This window comes from Canis lupus, chromosome 34 (assembly GCF_003254725.2).
Source record: "Canis lupus dingo isolate Sandy chromosome 34, ASM325472v2, whole genome shotgun sequence".
Taxonomy (NCBI): Eukaryota; Metazoa; Chordata; class Mammalia; order Carnivora; family Canidae; genus Canis; species Canis lupus.
This window is the reverse complement of record NC_064276.1, coordinates 14,115,231-14,135,650: the sequence shown is the minus strand read 5'-3', so window position 1 is coordinate 14,135,650 and position 20,420 is coordinate 14,115,231. Positions and strand designations below refer to the sequence as shown.

The window sequence follows — 20,420 nt, the reverse complement described above, 5'->3', positions numbered from 1 at the left end:
AAAGGAAAACAAACTCCAAAACCTTAATGCTCAGCAAACTACTCAGAAACCAGACAGCTTGAATCTTCAATTTAAAAGTAAGGTTTTAGGGTGGAAACCCAGATCCAAAAACCTAAGACTTATTCCCTAAAGCTGTAACTCTTAAACCTCAGAATTCTCATTAGCAGAGTTTACTGACTGCCAACAGACCAAGCCAAAAACCCCCTGCCACAAACAGCACCATCTTCCTAAATGGAGAGTAGGTTTTTGAGACTCCAGTCTCAAGCAGTAAAAGGGATCCATCAAAAATTTCTAGTTCACATTTACTCTAAGCAAAAGGTAAAAAGTTCTTACACATCACTGCCTCCTTCAAAATATTCTTATACGATTTAAGATTCACTCTACCTTTAATACTTCTATCAAAATGTTTCTAAGTCTTTCTCAGGGGGTGCCTGGCTGGCTCAGTTAAGGGGCTGCCTTCCGCTCAGGTGGTGATCTCAGGTGGATCAATGCCCACATTAGACTCGCTGCTCAGTGGGAATCTGTTTCTCCCTCTCCATCTGCCTCCCTCCTGTTTATACACAAGCTCTCAAATAAAAAAAATACATTTTTTTTTATTTTTTAAAAATAAAGTCTCAGGATCACTTTCACGAAATTTTAGAATCTTTTTTTTTTATTTGGCCACCACAGTCAAACAACATTTTTGATGCCTTTTCCAACGTGTTAAAACATCACAAGTAGATGACTTAATTACTGAAACAAGCTTGTGACAAAATTTGGTAATGCTAAAATTAAGAGAATCAGAATAAATTCTCTCTATATTAAAGGCATTGGGCTCAGTTTGGTTGTGTTTCTTCTAAATGGGCTAACTCCATTTTCACCAGCAGCATTAGTTAGTTACTACTGTGGATACATAGGATTATGAAAACATAACCCATAAGAAAGGAAAAATTAATAGCATAATTTATACAAAATTCACCTCAGGGTAGCCTTGGTGGCGCAGCGGTATAGCGCCACCTGCAGCCCAGGGTGTGATCCTGGAGACCCGGGATCGAATCCCACATCGGGCTTCCTGCATGGAGCCTGCTTCTCCCTCTGTGTCTCTGCCTCTCTCGCTCTCACTGAATGAATAATTAAATAAATCTTTAAAAAAAAAAAATTTCACCTCAGATTCTCCTCCCCAAGAACTGCCACTGCAGATTTATCACTTCTTATCCTTTTATCCATTTATTTACTGATATCATTGTCTGGCCCCAGTCTACCTTCCCAGCCCATCACTCCTAAACAATTTATTAACTCTGAAATCAGGATCTTACAACTGATGGCAAATCTTAGAAAACAGCAGATAACCACATGGCAATCAGGATATAAATTTCAGCATTTGAGCATGCTCAAACTTGGGTCAGCTTGCGATTTTCTGTAGCACTTGACTTCAACCTCCTGACATTTCATTCAGCAAACCATTAAAGGCCAATTTTAGCAAGGATTAAGTTTTCTTACCAGAAGGTTGTTCTGTTGACACCTTCTGATAAAATCAAGAAAGCACCAGCACCAAAACTTGCAGAGTGGATGAAAATTCTTGCAAGAAAATCCTGGAGATAATAGAGGAGAGCTCATTTAAAGTATGCTTGCAACATCAATGCTCTCCATGACACTGAGGAAGATATTGTAAGAAAAAACACAATCACCTGAATGTGAAGATGTTTTAACCAGTTTATTTTGTTTACATCTTCCATTTTATGCATGCAAGTGTTTAAAGATATCTTTCAGGGGCTCCTGGCTGGCTCAGTTAGTTGGTGGAGCATGCAACTCCTGACCTTGAGGTTGTAAGTTTGAGCCCCACGCTGAGTGTAGAGATTACTTTAAAAATCTTAAAAATAACGATACCTTTCAGTAAGTATGAACCACCACAAACAGATTAACTGGCAACACTTCTTAGTGTCTCTCAAAACTAATGCCACTTTAGATGAAATTGTAGTACTTACACTAACTTCCCAAATCTGCATATAGAAAAGTAACCTATTCCTTGGATTCTAAATCCTATTGAAACTGTGTAGACACCTCTGCCATTGGCTCACTTTCATACCTCAAATCAACAGGTCTACAATCAATCCACCTCTTGTCCTGCTCTGCACTCTACATGTTATGACCCATTCTACAAGAGTAAAAATAAGACAAAATACAGTACACTATTTCTTAACCAGGGTTCTAAGAGACTACAGCCCAATCACTACGGCATTCACAGTGTGTAATGAATTAACTTCTCTCCCATGCATTAGGATGGTACTAGCTATGTACTAACCTGGGAAAAACTGTGAAAATAGTGCCCAATCACTACGGCATTCACAGTGTGTAATGAATTAACTTCTCTCCCATGCATTAGGATGGTACTAGCTATGTACTAACCTGGGAAAAACTGTGAAAATAGTGTTAATTTGGATGATAGACTGGATTATGTTGAGAAACTGACTAGCACAGGTGACCATCATTGCCTAAGTAATTTTGTGTATGTCTCAATTTGCAAATGGAAGGTATTGAAGCTTCCTAAACTAAGGTATTCCCAGGTACTCAGGTACACAAAGTACTTAAAGCTACTCTTCTCCCCCAAAATACCGCGAGAAATTGTCCTCCTGGTGCTTCTATATCAAGTAATGTAAATAACTTACAATTAAACATTTTATGTTTCTGGACTGTGTACTCAAGTAACAGATACAGAAATTGGGGAAGGGAAAAAATCTCACCAGAGACTAGAGTACAATGGTTTCACTGTTAAGATCCACTACGTACTATGTGATAGGTAAGACAAGAGGGCCCAGGGCAGTAAGGTAAGGGTAATAAGACCCCTAACTGGCAGTATTTTTGCTACAAAGCAAGTCACAATGTCCTCCTTCAGTGAGTCTTTATATTCTACTGACAGCACTTCAGAGACTTTCTGGAGCAATTCTCAGGAGGTTCTATCAACCCTGAATGAGATGGAGCTCTCTAAGACGCTGGGCATCCTCCTCCTAATTCCTCCACATGCAAAAACAAAACACCCTAAAACAAATGATTTTTAAATACACGGTACTAGCACATTTGCCTATGAATATTCAAAATAAAGTCCTGTTGTAGTGAAGATAAATGGAAAAAAACAACTAGGAGATTTAAGAAATTTTATGTATAAACATGACCCAGACTGTTTAACCAAGCCTGGAAACCCTGGAGCCCTGATATGGAAAAAATAGTTCAGTATGTAAAAAATAAAACTTCTCTATAACCAGAGATACCAAAAAGTCAACAGGTATTTTAAATGAGAAGGGGGCATTCTTAAGTGAGTTCTAAGAAATCTCAAAAAGTGACAAAAGACATCCAATAAGAAAAGAGGCAAACATAAATTTATGGAAAAGCAAATCCAAATAGCCAACAAACATTAAAATTCACAAGTGGGACTCAGCGAATGAAATTTCCATCGAGGTATAACCGTTTATATCCAACAGACTGGCCAAAATTAAAGATTATAGAACTCATTTTCTGCCAAGGATGTACAGAAAAGCCTTCACATTTACTGAGAAAGCAGAATTAAGCCTTTTGGAAGGTAATGTTAACATTTATTAAAGTTAAAAAAGAAAGTTCCCTTACACCAAGCTTCCCATTATTTAAAACCCCTCCAATGGAAACAGATATGTGGAGTGGGAAAGAAACTGAAAACAAAGTGAGTGTCTATTAACAGGGGAATGGCTGGAGTTTATCATTCTTGCCATTAGATATTATGTAACCATTTAAACTATACTCCAAGGGAAAACAGTCAAAATACAGACTACCATATTTTTATAGAGCAATACTGAAAAAAAAAAAAACCCCACATGTGTATATGACTATACATCTATGTACCATTCTATTGAGTATAGAGAAAAATCTAGAGAAAAATCTAGTATGATGTACACCTGGCTATAAACACTAAGTGAAATGGAGTGGGGATGGGAGGAGATTAAGTGCAAAGAGGACCAAAGAAAAAAAGGGAAAAAAATTTAAAAGTTCGTGAATATTTAACATCTACATATAAAATTATACATATACATATGTATGCGTAAATATTCTTTAAAGAGGGGCACCTGGGTGGCTCAGTGGTTGAACGTTTGCCTTTGGCTCAGGTCATGATCCCGGGGTCCTGGGATCCAGTCCCACATCCAGCTTCCTACAGGGAACCTGCTTCTCCCTCTGCCTAAGTCTCTGTGTCTCTCATGAATAAATAAATAAAATCTTCAAAAAATAATACTCTTTAAAGAAGAGACACATACCCTTTTTTTTTTTTAATTTTTATTTATTTATGATAGTCACAGAGAGAGAGAGAGGCAGAGACACAGGCAGAGGGAGAAGCAGGCTCCATGCACCGGGAGCCTGATGTGGGATTCGATCCCGGGTCTTCAGGATCGCGCCCTGGGTCAAAGGCAGGCTCCAAACCGCTGCACCACCCAGGGATCCCTACCCTTTTTTTTTTTAAGATTTTATTTATTCATGAGAGAGAGAGAGAGAGAGAGAGAGAGACGCAGACACATAGGCAGAAGGAGAAGCAGGCTCTCCTGCAAGAAGCCCGATGTGGGACTCGATCCTAGACCCCAGGATCATGCCCTGAGCCAACGGCAGAAGGCAGATGCTTAACCGCTGAGCCACACAGGCGTCCCATGGAGACATATCCTAAAGCACTTTCTCAACCAGCACTTTTTCCATAGAGCATATATATATGTATATATATATATATCTATATATCTATATACACACACACACAAGCACTACTCCCTCAATCTTTTTAATTTTTCCATCCCTAGGGATCTCAAATCTACATTCTAATTAACAAACTAGTGTGATGCTTGTAACACCTAAAAGATTTAAACTGTAATTTGATTCCAGTAACAAGCACAAACATTTAAGACTAATAATTGTGATCAAATTTCTTAACTTTAAGCAGCACTTTTTTTTTTTTTGAAGATCTACATAACTAAATCTACAAGTGGAAGTCATTTTAAGTCAATGGACACAATAATAATCCAAATCCAGTTCTTCTTGAAATGGGATTACTTAGTGGTTTCACAGGGCCATCTGAAATTATTATAACTTTCCAGTTGCAAAGAGTTGAAGTTCCCTATAGTTCTATGTATCCCTAAAGTTCTGTAACAACATCAGAACTAGACCAGGATCAACATACAACTGCTAAAAGAAAATTTTCAAGTGAATGAATCAAAATTAGAAATGATGAAGTTAATTTTGCATATATTACCTAAAATTAAAAACAAATCAGTGTCCCAAAGTCAAAAATGAGATCCACTTGATCATTTGACAAACACATACAGAAGGCCTACTATGTACTAAATACATATAACCAGTCACCAGAAAATTTAAGGCTTGAAAATATTCTATGATCTGAAACACTATAAAAGCAAAAATGGGAAAAATAAGTTTTACTATAATTAACCAGCCAGTGTAAGAAACAGAGATACAGAAAGCCTGAGTCTTGACCCTGAACAAATCAACAGGGAATGCATGCATGTTCATCTGCCAAAAATAACTACAAACTTCATCAGTTATTAATGAAGACCTCCACTCATTTTCCCAAAAAAAAGCAAAGCAAAAAAACGCTGAGGCCAGGGTAAAAGACAAAGTAAAACAACTGATATTTAATTGAGTTTCAATATGGAATCCGCTTTGCCACTCTTTTCAGCATCTTTTAACATGAGGACAAATAAACTAAAAGGATTGTATGAATAATTAGAAATGTTTGAAACAACAAAGCAATCCTTTGTATTACTTCATTTTGTTTTGCTCAAGGTACTTATGAAGACTTGGTATTAGAAAATTTAACAGAGCTATCAAAGTCTCTTACTACTGACTAAACGTGCAATGAATATTCTAAAGCCTTTTAATACTCAATACTACATGGCAAGAAAACGCAGAGGTGCCCCATGATAAGAAAATTTGAAAAGTTTCATGTACAGTTGACTCCTGGAACAATACAAGGAAATAGGGGTACCCACCCCAACACAACTGAAAGTCCACATATAACATCTGATTCCCTCCCCCCAAAACTGCTGACCAGAAGTATTGCCGATTACATAAAACAATCAACATGTATTTTTTATATATCATACAGTATTCTAATATATAGCAAAGCTAGAAAAAAAATGGTAAAATCCTGACAAAAATACATTTACACATGTAAGTGGATGCATGCAGTTCAAACCTCTGTTAAAGGGTCAACTGTATATGCATATATATATAAAGCATTTCAAATATTTTGAGAAATACTTCATATAACAAGCAATATTAAGATAGTAACTGAGGAGGGATGCCTGGGTGGCTCAGCGGTAAATGTCCGACTTCGGCTCAAGTCGTGATCCCAGAGTACCGGGATTGAGTCCCACATCGGGCATCGGGCTCCCTGTACGGAGCCAACTTCTCTCTCTGCTTATGTCTCTGCCTCCTCTCTCTCTGTGTCTCTAATGAATAAACAAAATCTTTAAAAAATAAACAAATCGGGATCCCTGGGTGGTACAGCGGTTTAGCGCCTGCCTTTGGCCCAGGGCGCGATCCTGGAGACCTGGGATCGAATCCCACGTCGGGCTCCCTGCATGGAGCCTGCTTCTCCCTCTGCCTATGTCTCTGCCTCTCTCTCACTCTCTGTGACTATCATGAATAAATAAAATCTTTTAAAAATAAAAAATAAATAAATAAATCATAACCATCTAGCACACCATTTGAAGCATATTCGTAGTTTTAAATTTTCTAGTAACCATATTTAAATAAATTTTTAAAAAGTACATTAGCTTCCATAATACTTTTACTTAATCCAACATATCCAAAAGACTATTTTAACATGTAATCACATTTTAAAATTATGATGTATTTTTTTATACTAACTCTTTGAAATCTGGTATAGGGACACCTGGATGGCTCAGTGGTTAAGCATCTGACTTTGGCTCAGGTCGTGATCCTGGGGTTGGTTCCCACATCAGGCTCCCTAAAGGGAGCCTGCTTCTCTCTGTCTCTCATGAATAAATAAATAAAATCTTAAAATAAATGAATAAATCTGACATAGATTTTACAACTAAAGCACATCTCAATTCACGTTAGCACATTTCACCTGTGGCTAGTGGCCACCATATTGGAAAGAGCAGATTTTTATCAAGACACAGAGCAAATCATTTCTCCAGGAATCCTCCCAATTAGTTCTCTGGACTCCCACTGTATTAACAGCTTGTTAATAATAATAATATATAATCAGTAATTTAATGTCATATATTTGAACTTTAAAAAAAAATTACACTTTAAGAGGAGGATAGGGGGATCCCTGGGTGGCACAGCGGTTTGGCGCCTGCCTTTGGCCCAGGGCGCGATCCTGGAGACCTGGGATCGAATCCCACGTCGGGCTCCTGGTGCATGGAGCCTGCTTCTCCCTCTGCCTGCGTCTCTGCCTCTCTCTCCTCTCTGTGCATTCTCATGAATAAATAAATAAAACCTTTAAAAAAAAAAAAAAAAAGAGGAGGATAGGGCCCTGGAAGGCCGACGGGCTCAAAGAAGAATGAGGAGGAAGTGGAAGAAGATAAGGAGGAAGAAAGATGAAGAATGGCTTTCCTGTAATAATGTTTAAGAAGCGTGCATGTGTACTAGACAGCTATTCTGCTAAGAATGTGAATTCAAGTGCAGTTCAGTATTAGCATCAGTATAAAACTGTTCAGATTTCTATATAGCTGATAGTATTCTTTTCAGAGAAAATACTCTTAAAAATATAGGTTGTAGGGACGCCTGGGTGGCTCAGTGATTGTCTTTGGCTCAGGTCCCGATCCCAGGGTTCTGGGATAGAGTCCCACACTGGGCTCCCTGCTTCTCCCTCTCCCTGCCACATCCCCTGCTTGTGCTGGCACACTCTGTCACCTGATTCTTAAAAAAAAATATATATATATATATATATATCAGTTGTAGAGGTCCCTGTATGGCACAGTTAAGTGTCTAACTCTTGGGTTTCTGCTCAGTTCATGATCTCAGGGTCCTGGGATCCAGCCCCAAGTACTCCTGCTCAGCAAGGAGTCCGCTTGCAATTCTCTCCCCCCTCCCTCTGCCCCTCTTCCCACTTGTGCGTAATTGCTCGCTCACAATCTAAAATAAATCAATCTTCAAAAACATAAAAGAGGGATGCCTGGGTGGCTCAGTGGTTAAGCATCCACCTTTGGCTCGCTCAGGACATGGTCCCAGAGACCCAGGATCGAGTTCCACATCAGGTTCCCCTAAAGGAGCCCGCCTCTGCCTGAGTCTCTGCCTCTCTCTCTCTCTCATGAATAAATAAAACCTTTAAAAGAAAAAAAAAAAGACATAAAAGAATAAAAATGCAGACTGTAAGCTTTCTGAGAAGCTCCAACAGTTAGACTTTAAAGTTGAATGTTTGGGCAACCCTGGGTGGCCCAGCGGTTTAGCGCCACCTTCAGCCTAGGGTGTGATCCTGGAGACCTGGGATCGAGTCCCATGTCGGGCTCCCTGCAGGGAGCATGCTTCTCCCTCTGCCTGTGTCTCTGCCTCTCGGAAGGAAATGAAGGAAGGAAGTTGAATGTTTCTGGGACACCTGGGTGGCTCAGCGGTTGGGCATATGCCTTTGGCCCAGGGCGTGATCCTGGAGTCCCGATTAAATCCCACATCGAGCTTCCTGCATGGAGCCTGCTTCTCCCTCTGCCTATGTCTCTGCCCCTCTCTCTGTGTCTTTCATGAGTAAATAAAATTTTTAAAATAAAGCTGAATGTTTCTAAATACTTTAAGATTTAATTTCTTGACTAGTGTAGCACAGTAGACTTGTAAGAATTAGTGTAATTTCTTAACTTGTGTAGCACAGTAGACTTGTAGAATCAGTATCAACGATAAATTTTCAGTTTTTGGAATGTTGCATTGTTTCTTAGAAAAATGATGTAATAAAAAAATTTTTAAATCACACCACTCAAATCTGAAAAACCAATCTGAACCTCGAATCAGCCTATTAATTCTTTGGACCTAGATTCATTTGGCCTCAGTTTCCACAGTTGTTGGTAACATTATTGTCCCCTTCACTGTGACTGAGAAGACTAAATGAGATAAATTCATGTAAAGTACCTGCACAGTCCAACAGATAGCCTGAGTGCTCAATATATAGTAGCTCTGTTAGTGCAAGACAGGATCTTAATGAACAGAACCAAGCAGAAAGCACCACTTGATAAATTGTTAAAAAGCAATCTAACTGCAAAACACTGCAGATGAAAAGGAAAAAAGGATCTTACGACTGTCTAGTACAAGAATCGGGATCACTCATGGAACACCATATTGCTCTTCCCACTATTTAAAAAAAAAAAAAAAAAAGCTAGTGTGGGGTACCTGGCTGGCTCATTTGGAAGAACATGCAACGCCTAATCTCAGGGTCATGAGTTGGAGCCCCATAGGAATGCAGACATTACTAAAAATAAATAAAACTTAAAAAAAAAAAAAAAAACTAGTTTGCTACAACCTTAACATTGTGGTAGAGAAATTGCTTCTTTAATTATTATCAAGTGTTTGCCTTGTCTTTTTTTTTTTTTTTTTTTCTTTTTAAGACGTTATTCAATGACAGCACAAGCAGGGAAAGTCAGAGAGAGAGAAGCAAACTCTCCACTAACCAGGGAGCCCAATAGCAGGTTGGATCCCAAGGTGCTAAGATTATAACCTGAGGGGAAGGCAACACTTAACCGGTTGAGCCACGCAGGTGCCCTGCCTTGTCTTTCTAACTAAAATACTTAAATATAAGCTCACTATTGGAAGATTTCCTTTGAAGAACTTCTAATACTATGTTAAATTAAGTATTGGAAATGAGAAGCCCTAGAGTTAAATCTCATTTCAGCATGGACAAGTTACTTATTATTATCAACCTCCTAGTATGTAAAATGGGAATAAAAACACATTTACCTCAGGGAGTCTTCGAAAGAACAGAATCAGAAAATACTAGTATAAGCTGCATACACTAGCTAGTAAGTAACAGACACAATAACCTATCTTAGAGAATGCACACAAATATGATATGAAACATATAGGTGTGTGAAAATATGGAAATAGAGTTTGTTTTCTGTACATAAAGCCAAGGCCTTGATAATCTCTCTAGGTGGATAAAGTTTTCCCTTTTTTTTGGTTTTGTTTTCAGATTTTTCATATTTACATATTGCTTTTACAATTTAAAAAAATAGACTTCCTTACAGAGGAAGTCTAATTTTCAAAAATTAAGTGGCTTTTTCAGTTACATCTTAGTTCTGTTTTTTTTTTAATTTTTTTTTTATTTATTTACTTATGATAGTCACAGAGAGAGAGAGAGAGAGAGAGGCAGAGACATAGGCAGAGGGAGAAGCAGGCTCCATGCACCGGGAGCCCGACGTGGGATTCGATCCCGGGTCTCCGGGATCGCGCCCTGGGCCAAAGGCAGGCGCTAAACCACTGCACCACCCAGGGATCCCATAGTTCTGTTTTTATAAAGTTCTGTATATAACATATACAGTTAGGGCAATCTTTGGAATTTCCATGTCTGTGTAGATTCCCATATTTTTACAGTATTAAGTTAAATCTTTTGCTTAAAAAAATTTCAATAATAAAAAAATGCATAGCTATTCTTTTATATTTATAAATATTCTTATATTTAAGATATCTGGAAATATGATTTTAACAGTGTCCCTAATATTAAGACAGCCACCATCTAGCTTTTCAATTACTAACCTGCACAAAGAAATAAATATTCTATACTAATTTTGAAGTCAGTACTCTCTCAAGAAACTCCTCTAAAACTCTAGGTTATGATCTTTAACGCTAATAAACCTACTACATAATTTAATTACCGTCGAATTTCATTTTTAATATTAAATCAAGGTAAAGTAATGGGAAGTTTTGGAAATACTGTAGTGCTTTGAAATTTGTAGTCAATTAGTCAAAGGAGAAATTGCAGAGCTGTAAAAATAACTGTTTTCTACAGAAGACCTGAAATTTCATTCAGCCATCTTAAGAGATTACACATTTCCTTGGAATAACATGGAAACTTTCCTTAATATCAGCAGAAACTGAGGCACTTCTTTCCAACTTTTATTTAAATTACATTCTGAAAAAAATAAATAAATAAAATAAATAAAAAACAAATTACATTCTGCCCACAGCTATGCAATTTGTAATGCTATTGCAAAGCTCAGTATCATATACATCAATTGTTAAGCATTTTAATGACTCCAAGGAGGCACAGGGTTTTTTGGGAGCTAACTGAAATGTTCTAAAGCAAGCTTATGATAATGGTTACACAACTCTATAAATACACTAACAATCATAAAACTTAAATTCTTTCTTAAATATTTTTTTAGAGAAGCACCTTCAATAGCCAGTAGTATAAACCCTAAAATGCCTCACTCTAGGTAGAAACGGCTGTAAATACAAATTTTTATCTAGAATTATATCTCCTCAGGTACTTAAAATATATCCCACTCTTTCCAACCCCATAGATTCATAAAGCTGCAAACAGAAGCAAATCAAGTTTTTATCTAACAAACTACAAATCCACTCAAAAAAAAAATACAAAACACAGTATGCTTTATTTAAAAAAAAATCCTAATTTTAGGTAACATCTTCTTTTAGCTTTTCACTGGTTCCAATTAATTTGGAAGATGAAGTTTCAGTTCCACCAGAAAACCTTTAATAAATGTCTACAGGGTACTGCCCTCAAGGCAGGACGACACTGGTAACTAAACCCATGACTTTTTTTTATTTTATTTTATTTATTTATTCATGAGAGACAGAGAGAGAGAGAGAGAGAGAGAGGCAGACATAGGCAGAGGGAGAAGCAGGCTCCATGTGGGTAACCCGATGTGGGACTTGGTCCTGGGACTCCAGGATCATGCCCTGGGCGGAAGACAGACAGACACTAAACCGCTGACCTACCCAGGGATCCCCTAAACTCATGACTTTGAAATTCTACTGCGATTAGTGTTTACAACTGTGTGTAAATGGGAGGGGGGGAGGAAGAAAAAGAGGAAAATCAGAATCACCTGCACACTGAAAAACGGAAAGAATAAACCAAAATGTCAACAGCTGTTATCCCAGACAACTTTTGTTTCCAAAATGCCCTCACTGACCACTATTACTGTTTAAATTAGAAAATTTTACTTAAAATTAAATTGCTATGCTAAATGAAAGAAGCACAGATTCAAAACACTAATACGTATACTGTATGAAACTACATATAGAAGAACATTCTGGAAAAGGGGAAACTATGGAAATACTGAGGGGTGAAGCGAGGTGACTGCAAAGGTGCCTGAGAGAAATCTGGGAAATAATGGAAATCTCCATCATGTTGTCAGTTAACAACCTTTACCAAAGCTCACGTAACTATGTACCAGAAAAGGTGAATTTTACCACATGCAAATTAATCTAAAAAATTCATGTATTAAAAAATAAATTGCTTGGGATCCCTGGGTGGCGCAGCGGTTTAGCGCCTGCCTTTGGTACAGGGCGCGATCCTGGAGACCCGGGATCGAATCCCACGTCGGGCTCCCAGTGCATGGAGCCTGCTTCTCCCTCTGCCTAGGTCTCTGCCTCTCTCTCTCTCTCTCTCTCTCTGTGACTATCATAAATAAATAAAAATTTAAAAAAATAAATAAATAAATAATTGCTTGCGCAGTAAACCATTTTTTTTTTCCAAGTGAGCAGTTCTGTGGGATTAAAAAATAAAAACAGGAACTGAACTACACTTCAAATCCTTCATTTTACAGCAAAGATATGCTCAAGGGTACATGGAGAACAAAATGGGAATTCTAGGTCTGTACTTCAGTTTGCCATTATCTAACTTCAAGTTCAGGGCGCCTTCTGCGTCTCCATTCTCGCTCTCCCAGAGTTCTCAAGACCTGTTTCCACAATGTACAAGTGGGTTATGGTAGGACATAAAATTCCAAACGTTCAAGTGCAATTTTAGTACACACAATGTACTTCCCAACCTTCGCCAAATTACCACCTTTCTTTGTCAAATAAAAACAAGCAATGCACTCTAAGATGTGTAGAGTGAGGATAAGGATCAACAGTATTTCAAAGTTCCAAAAAGGGAATATTCACTGTGAATTTGATTTTTAAAAACTATGAAAAACTAAACACCATAAAAGCATCTGGGTGGCTCAGAAGATTAAGTACCTGCCTTCAGCTCAGGTCAAGATCCTAGGGTCCTGTGATCCAGCCCCTCCTTGGGCTTTCCGGAATGCTCTGCCAGGAGTGGGCTTCTCCCTCTCCCGCCCCTTCCCAGGCTCATGCTCTCAAAATCTTTAAGACAAAATACCCAAAAAACAAACACTGTAAACAATCTTTACTAAAACTTTCAGACGGGGCAGCCCCGGTGGCTCAGCGGTTTAGCGCCGCCTGCAGCTCAGGGCGTGATCCTGGGGACCCGGGATCGAGTCCCACGTCGGGCTCCCTGCATGGAGCCTGCTTCTCCCTCTGCTTGTGTCTCTGCCTCTCTCTCTCCTGTGTATTCTCATGAATAAATAAATAAAATCTTTAAAAAAAAAAAACAAAAAAACTTTCAGACGGATGACCTTAAATCTTTTAAAAGAAAACAAATATCTTCTATAGCATCAACACAAAAACTCAGCAAAAAATGGGATGTTCTGGGATGCCTGGGTGGCTCTGTGGTTGAGCGTCTGCCTTCAGCTCAGGGTGTCATCCCTGGGTACCCGAATCGAGTCCCTCATCTGGCTCCCCAGAGGGAGCCGGCTTCTCCCTCCGCCTATGCCTCTGCTTCTCTCTCTCTCATGAGTAAATTAATAAAATCTTTAAAATTCTTAAAAAATTAAAAAAAAAAAAAAAAGGACGTTCAATCTACCATCCACAAGCTGCAAAATAAAGGCAAAAAAAATTTATTTTTCCGGGCACCTGGGTGGCTCAGGGCGTGATCCTGGGGTCCTGGGATCAAGTCCCGCATCAGGCTCCCGTGAAGAGCCTACTTCTTCCTCTGCCTAGGTCTCTGCCCCTCTCTGTCTCTCTCATGAGTAAAATCTTTAAAAATTTTACTTCTCAACTTGCCAGAAAAAAAAAAAAAAGTCCATTACACAATTGTATCACAACAGTGGGAATATGAAACTTTTCCATGGGAGGCAGTGTGCAAGAATGATGAATCCTACCTACCCTTGACAGAAAAAGTATAGCAAGCCCATTCTTTGTGCTTTGTGCCACAACTGTATCTGGGGTCAGAGACGGCAACCACTAGGTTTTCAATAACAGAAGTCAATGAAATATCTACTCAAATTTCACTTAGGTCTTTTGTCTGACACCAAATGTTAAAAAACTAGACCGCTAATACATCTACTCAAGCAAAAAGACTCCTTTCCACCAAGAAGTCACTGTTTTTATTTTCTGTTGACCACCTAAGGCGACTTGAAACTCGTAAAAAGCTTAGGGAGATCCTTTAGACACCAACTGTGATTCCCCACCAGGCCATTACCACGTGACAGTTAAACCAAAGCCACACAGCTTATCAGTAAACTACAAAAGGAAAAACAAACGCTAAAATGAGGAAACTACGACCACCAAGTAAAACAAAATCCCGTGGGACAAAAGGTACGCTGAAGTGAAACCCAGGGAGACCACATTCTGCGTACACACAATACTCCTGTATTAAGAGGCGGCCCTTCATAAAAATAGCCAGGACTCTCAAACATTTGAGATCCTGGCTTAGTAAGATTGACTGACAGACAACAGCTGGGGGAGATTTTGTATTGATCTCGTTAACACCGTCGTATACTTCTGGAGAAAGAGAATCGAGACCGTCTTAAGGACAAAACTAAACCGTAAGGATTTCATTTTCAGTTAGGTGACCCCTACACCCTGGAAGCCCCCACCAAATTCCTCTGCTCTCGAATTCCCCTTCGGTGTTCCAGTCCCCATCCCATAAGAACGTATCTCCCGGTGCAAACAAACAAACAAAAAAACCTCGTGGGGAAGAAACCAGAAAAAGAAAATTCAACAGTTCTTTACAAAAACACTGAATAACATGAAGAAACTAGTCACCTCCCCACCGGTCTCCCTTATCGATTTCCTCCCCCCCCCCCCCCCCATCTTACTTTAAAGGCTGTAACTCTAGCCTTTTCTTCCGTAAGAGAGGGGCTAAGGCGCCGCCCAATTACCCAGGCCGCAAAAATATCTCAAACCCGCCACCTTACAAGGGTTTCTAGTTTTCTCTCCGATCCTAACCCTCCACTCGGCACCCGCTTCCCCGTCAGACACTGAAGTTTATTAGCCCCAAACCCTAATACAAAGGTGAATTCTTAAGATTCCGCGACGCACGCCCCAGGGGCGGGGAGGGGTCGGAGAGCGGGCCGCGGCGCCGGGCTCGGCCCAGGCCGAGGGGCGGGGGAGCGGCGGTGACCGCACAATCCCACCACCTCCTTCCACGACTCCGCAGCCTCCCGGCGCTCAGGCCTGCGCCCGGGGAGCTCCCCGCCGCCCCAGCAGCGACTCGGCTCCTCCTCCCCGGCCCGAGCACGGCCGCCCCAGCATCCAGAGGGAAGGCTCCCGAGTAGGAAAACGCAAGAGGTGTCCGACGTGCTGTTTCAAAACATAACGGAGCCCTGGCCCCCGAGACCGTTAAACCGCGGGCGGAGGGGGGAGAAGCGAGGAACCCAGCAGCCCCGGGCTTCGGCCGGCGCGCCCTTTCGACCCCAAACCTCACTCCCCGGGACCACCGGCCTTGCCCCAAAGCTGCCTTAGCCCCCCAGAACACCCGACAAAGCGGCAAGAGGGTCGGTACCTTGTAGAAAGCCCCGTTGGAGCCGCGAACCTCCACCGTCAGCTCCGCCATGTTGGAACCGCAAAGGCCGCTGGGAAGAGATTCTAGAAACTTTCCAACCAGAGGGGAGGAGGGGGGAGGGGCGTGCGGGAGGCGGGGGGAGGGGCGGGGAAACAGGGCGGGGACTGGGATCCCCCGCCCCACAGCCCCGGGGTCTCGCCGCGCCGCCCCGACTCTCGCAGGGGGATGCCTCCGCGCCTTACATCACTGGTCCGGGGCTCCGCCCGCCGCTGCCAGAGCCTCGCTCACCTCCCGACACAATTGCCAGCCCTTTGCTGACCCGGCGCCACGTCCCCGCCCTCCAGGGCCGGCGGCTTCGCGGCGCGCGCGGGTGGGTCCCTGCGGCCGCCCAGGCCTCTGCTCTCCGCCCGGCTGCGGCGTTGCGCCCCGAAACTCCTCCAAGTGCCGGGAGCCCTGCGGGAGCTGCCTCGCCCGGGAAGGAGCAACTCCGAGGGCTCCGGTTGTCCACTGGTTCCGCCTTCAGACGAGGGAGGGAGCCTGAGGATGCACGTGCCAGGCGTCCCCCCCAATTCCTCCACCTCGCTCTCTTTTATCTAAGCCGGTGGCCTTCTCGTGACCCGGGGGGGGGGGGGGTCAGTTCACAGTCCCACAGATTCTCACGCAGTTCGCGGCAGCCCTCCCCGCACCTGTTCACATTTACACTGGTTCAAAGTCAGGCTGTGAAGTTAGTTTGTGAGTCACAAGTATTTGACAACTTGCTTGAGACTTTGAGGTTAAGACTCAGATTGTTGGGAGGTGGTCAGGGAAACTGGCTACTGAGCCCGAGACCACGTCTTCCCCTTCGGCAATGCCTGCAAACGTCCACAAAAAGGATCAACGCAGAATCATCTTGTATGGCTTTCCACCAAGCTCTATGTCTGAATAGTTTGAATATCTATTTGAACAATGTTAAGGCTTTTTCCCAAAGCAAGGTCTTTAGAAAAAACACTAGGACTCTTTTATGTGTGTGTTTTATTACCATTTTGACAAACTCTTTAAAAAAAAAAAAAGATCCTTTGCAGGTGCTCTGTACCCTCAGAAATGCCCGTGGGCCCAGCCCTTCTGAGGACAGGGCGGGGTCCTAAAAACATGTTCACGACTCAGTACATCTACGTCTCCAAAGGTTCAGAAGGAAAACAGTTTGCAACAGTGTTCAGTATTTTGCCAAATACAAAGTGATATATTTAAAATGTTGATTATGGTGAGGAAAATGTAAACAAAGTAAATTACTTCAATGAGTAACAGCCACCATCTATGAAGAGCTTCATCTGTCCAACACTGTATACCACCTTCTAATGATCCTTCGGAATTACAATGCCCTAGTTTGCTTTTTATTACAACCTTATTAATATATAATCCACATACCATATATTTCATCCATTTAAAGCGTCCGACAGGGATCCCTGGGTGGCGCAGCGGTTTGGGGCCTGCCTTTGGCCCAGGGCGCGATCCTGGAGACCCGGGATCGAATCCCACGTCGGGCTCCCGGTGCATGGAGCCTGCTTGTGTCTCTGCCTCTCTGTCTCTCTCTGTGTGACTGTCATAAATAAATAAAAATAAAGTGTCCGACAGGTTTTAGTACATTCACAGAGTTGTGTAATTGCCACCATAGTTGATTTAGAATATTTTCATCAGGCCAAAAGGAATTACTGTACCCATAGGGAGTCACCCCTCATTTCATCAAAGCCCTGGGCGCTATGCAATCACTAACCCACTTTTTGTCTATAGCTTTGCTTAGTCCAGACATTTCACATAAATAAAATAAATCATACAATATGTGGTTTTTTTATATAAATTTATTTTTTATTGGTGTTCAATTTGCCAACATATAGAATAACACCCAGTGCTCATCCCATCAAGTGCCCCCCTCAGTGCCCCGTCCCACCCCCGCCCACCTCCCTTTCTTATGTGGTCTTTTTTTTTTTTTTTTTTAAGATTTTATTTATTCATGAGAGACACAGAGAGAGAGAGGCAGAGACACAGGCAGAGGGAGAAGCAGGTTCCATGCAGGAAGCCTGAAATGGGACTCGATCCTGGGTCTCCAGGATCAGGCCCTGGGCTGAAGAAGCACTAAACTACTGAGCCACCAGAGCTGCCCCTTATGTGGTCTTTTTTTACAGTTCTTTCACTTAGCATACCATTTTCAAGATTCACCCATGTTGTATCATGTATCACACTACTCATTCCATTTTATTGTCAAATACACCACTGTATGGATATTTTTTTATCCATCATTTTATTAATTCATTCATGCTTTTTTTTTCACTCATGCTTTGATAGACATTTGAGTTGTTTACACTTTTTTGACTGTTAGGAATAATGGCTTTTATTAGGAATAATGCTAATAATGTTAATTATTATTATGCTAATAATGCTGCGATGAAGATTCCTGTACAACTTATTGTATAAGAAGAGGTATGTTGTTTTTTTTTTAATTTTTATTTATTTATGACAGTCACAGAGAGAGAAAGAGAGAGAGGCAGAGAGACACAGGCAGAGGGAGAAGCAGGCTCCATGCACCAGGAGCCCGATGTGGGATTCGATCCTGGGTCTCCAGGATCGCGCCCTGGGCCAAAGGCAGGCGCCAAACCGCTGTGCCACCCAGGGATCCCGAAGAGGTATGTTTTCATTTCTCTTGGGTACATACCTAGAATTGATATTGCTGACTCATATGGATGCCAGCAGGCTGGGTTCCAGGACCGGGGGTGTTCAGCAGGACCAGCCAAGAGGGCCCTTGGCTTCACACAGGATGGTAATCAAACATGAGCCAGCAGGAGGTGAAAGCAGAGTTTATTGAAGACACAGAGCAATTAGCAGAGTGAGTGTCCAACACACTTAGGAAAGGAGGGAGTTTCATCTTTGTTTGAGGTCTGGGGGTTTTTATTGAGGGAGGAATTCTGGTGTATGGTCCTCTCAGGCTTTCAGGAACCAGTCAGAACAAAGACAAGGGCCTAGGTGTCATTCCTTGGAGCCAGGGGATCTTGCTTTCAGATGTCTAGCTCCAGTGGTCTGGAATGTGCATTAGGATAGCTTTCCTGAGGATCCCTGGGTGGCTCAGCAGTTTAGCACCTGCCTTTGGTCCCAGGTGTGATCCTGGAGTCCCAGGATTGAGTCCCGCGTCTGGCCTCTGGCATGGAGCTTGCTTCTCCCTCTGCCTGTGTCTCTGCCTCTCTCTCTCTCTCTCTCTCTCTCTCTTTTCTATCATGAATAAATAAATAAAAATCTTAAAAAAAAAAAAAAAGAAAAAGAAAAAAGGATAGCTTTCCTGGTCATTCTCACCTGGTCCTTCTTAGATGTTTTTTGTTTTTGTTTTTAAGATTTTATTTGTTAAGAAAAAAAAGATCTTATTTATCTATGAAAGACACACAGAGAGAGGCAGATAGATACTGTGTATCTACAGGCAGAGAGAGAAGCAGGCTCAATGCAGGGAGCCCGATGTGAGACTTGATCCTGGAACTCCAGGGTCATGCCTTGGGCCAAAGACAGGCCCTCAACCGCTGAGCCACCCAGGCATCCCCTTAAATGTTAACTATTCTAGAGAACCATTAACTCCTTGTCCCTAACAAGGAGGATATATATTTATTTACAAGGTATGTGTAAAGTAGGGTGGAGGTGCAAGTTCTAGTAAGAAAAGGAGCAAAAAGCAGATTTTTATATAGAGTCCTTCAGTTTCCCTGTCTCAATATGGTAACTCCATTTAACCTTTTGAGGAGTTGGTTGACTCTTTTCAAAGTGGCTACACCATTTGCATTTCCATCAACAATGGATGAGGGGTCTAGTTTGCTTCCTGAGTTTTTTTTTTTTTTTCTCTCTCTCTCTCTCTCTCTTCCTTTCCTTCTCTCTCTCTGTTTCTTCCTTCCTCCCTTCCTTTCTTCCCTTCTTTCTTGTCGTTTTGGCCTGTGGTGTATTGTTTTCTCTTCTTCGTAATGTGAGTGACTTTGGGTAGGGCTGCAATAATTCCATTTGGACACAAAATAAAGCATTCCATATTATCTGAACTTTGAAGAATTAAAGTTGGTCCTCTTCAGGACTTGCATGCTGAAAACGTTTGATTTTGCCCCCAGCTGCACCGGTTCCCACTAACACTTCACTACTCCTGCTAGGTACACCTCATGTTTACCATTAAGCAATTGATAATGTTCACAGCAACCAGTCATTTATCTAAGATCACAGAAGTTCTAGGATTTAAGTCTTTCTTTTTCTTTCTTTCTTTCTTTCTTTCTTTCTTTCTTTCTTTCTTTCTTTCTTTCTTTTCTTCTTTTTCTTTTCTTTTCTTTTCCTTTCCTTTCTTTCCTTTCCTTTTCTTTCTTTTCTTTTCTTTCTTTTTTTTCTTTTCTTTATTTCCTTGCATTATTTGGGAGAGAAAAAGCACATGCCAGCAGGCAGAGGGACTGAGGGAGTGGGAGAGATAGGATCTCCAGTAGACTCCCCACTGAGTGGACCCTTCTGCCCCAATAAGGCTCCATATCACAACCTGGAGATCATGACCCGAGCCAAAACTAAGAGTGGGACATTTAACCAACTGAACCACATAGGTACTCCCTTCCCTTTCCATTTCTAAAACCCCCATCAATAATCCTGTTTGTTATATTTATAATTAAATATTACAAAAAGTTTAAAATGTTGA

General features: G+C 41.3%; 1 protein-coding gene across 6 annotated transcripts in view; it reads right to left on the bottom strand.

Moving 5' to 3' along the window:
• Nucleotides 1–15,972, bottom strand: part of FXR1 (FMR1 autosomal homolog 1) — a 62,158-nt gene extending 46,186 nt beyond the window's left edge. For all 6 annotated transcript variants that reach the window (XM_025451580.3, XM_025451581.3, XM_025451584.3 and 3 more), the window contains exon 1: nt 15,755–15,972. In XM_025451580.3, coding sequence (XP_025307365.1) covers nt 15,755–15,805 — 51 coding nt within the window. In that variant the 5' untranslated portion in view covers nt 15,806–15,972. The remainder of the gene's footprint in view (nt 1–15,754) is intronic.
• Nucleotides 15,973–20,420: the final 4,448 nt, after the last annotated feature.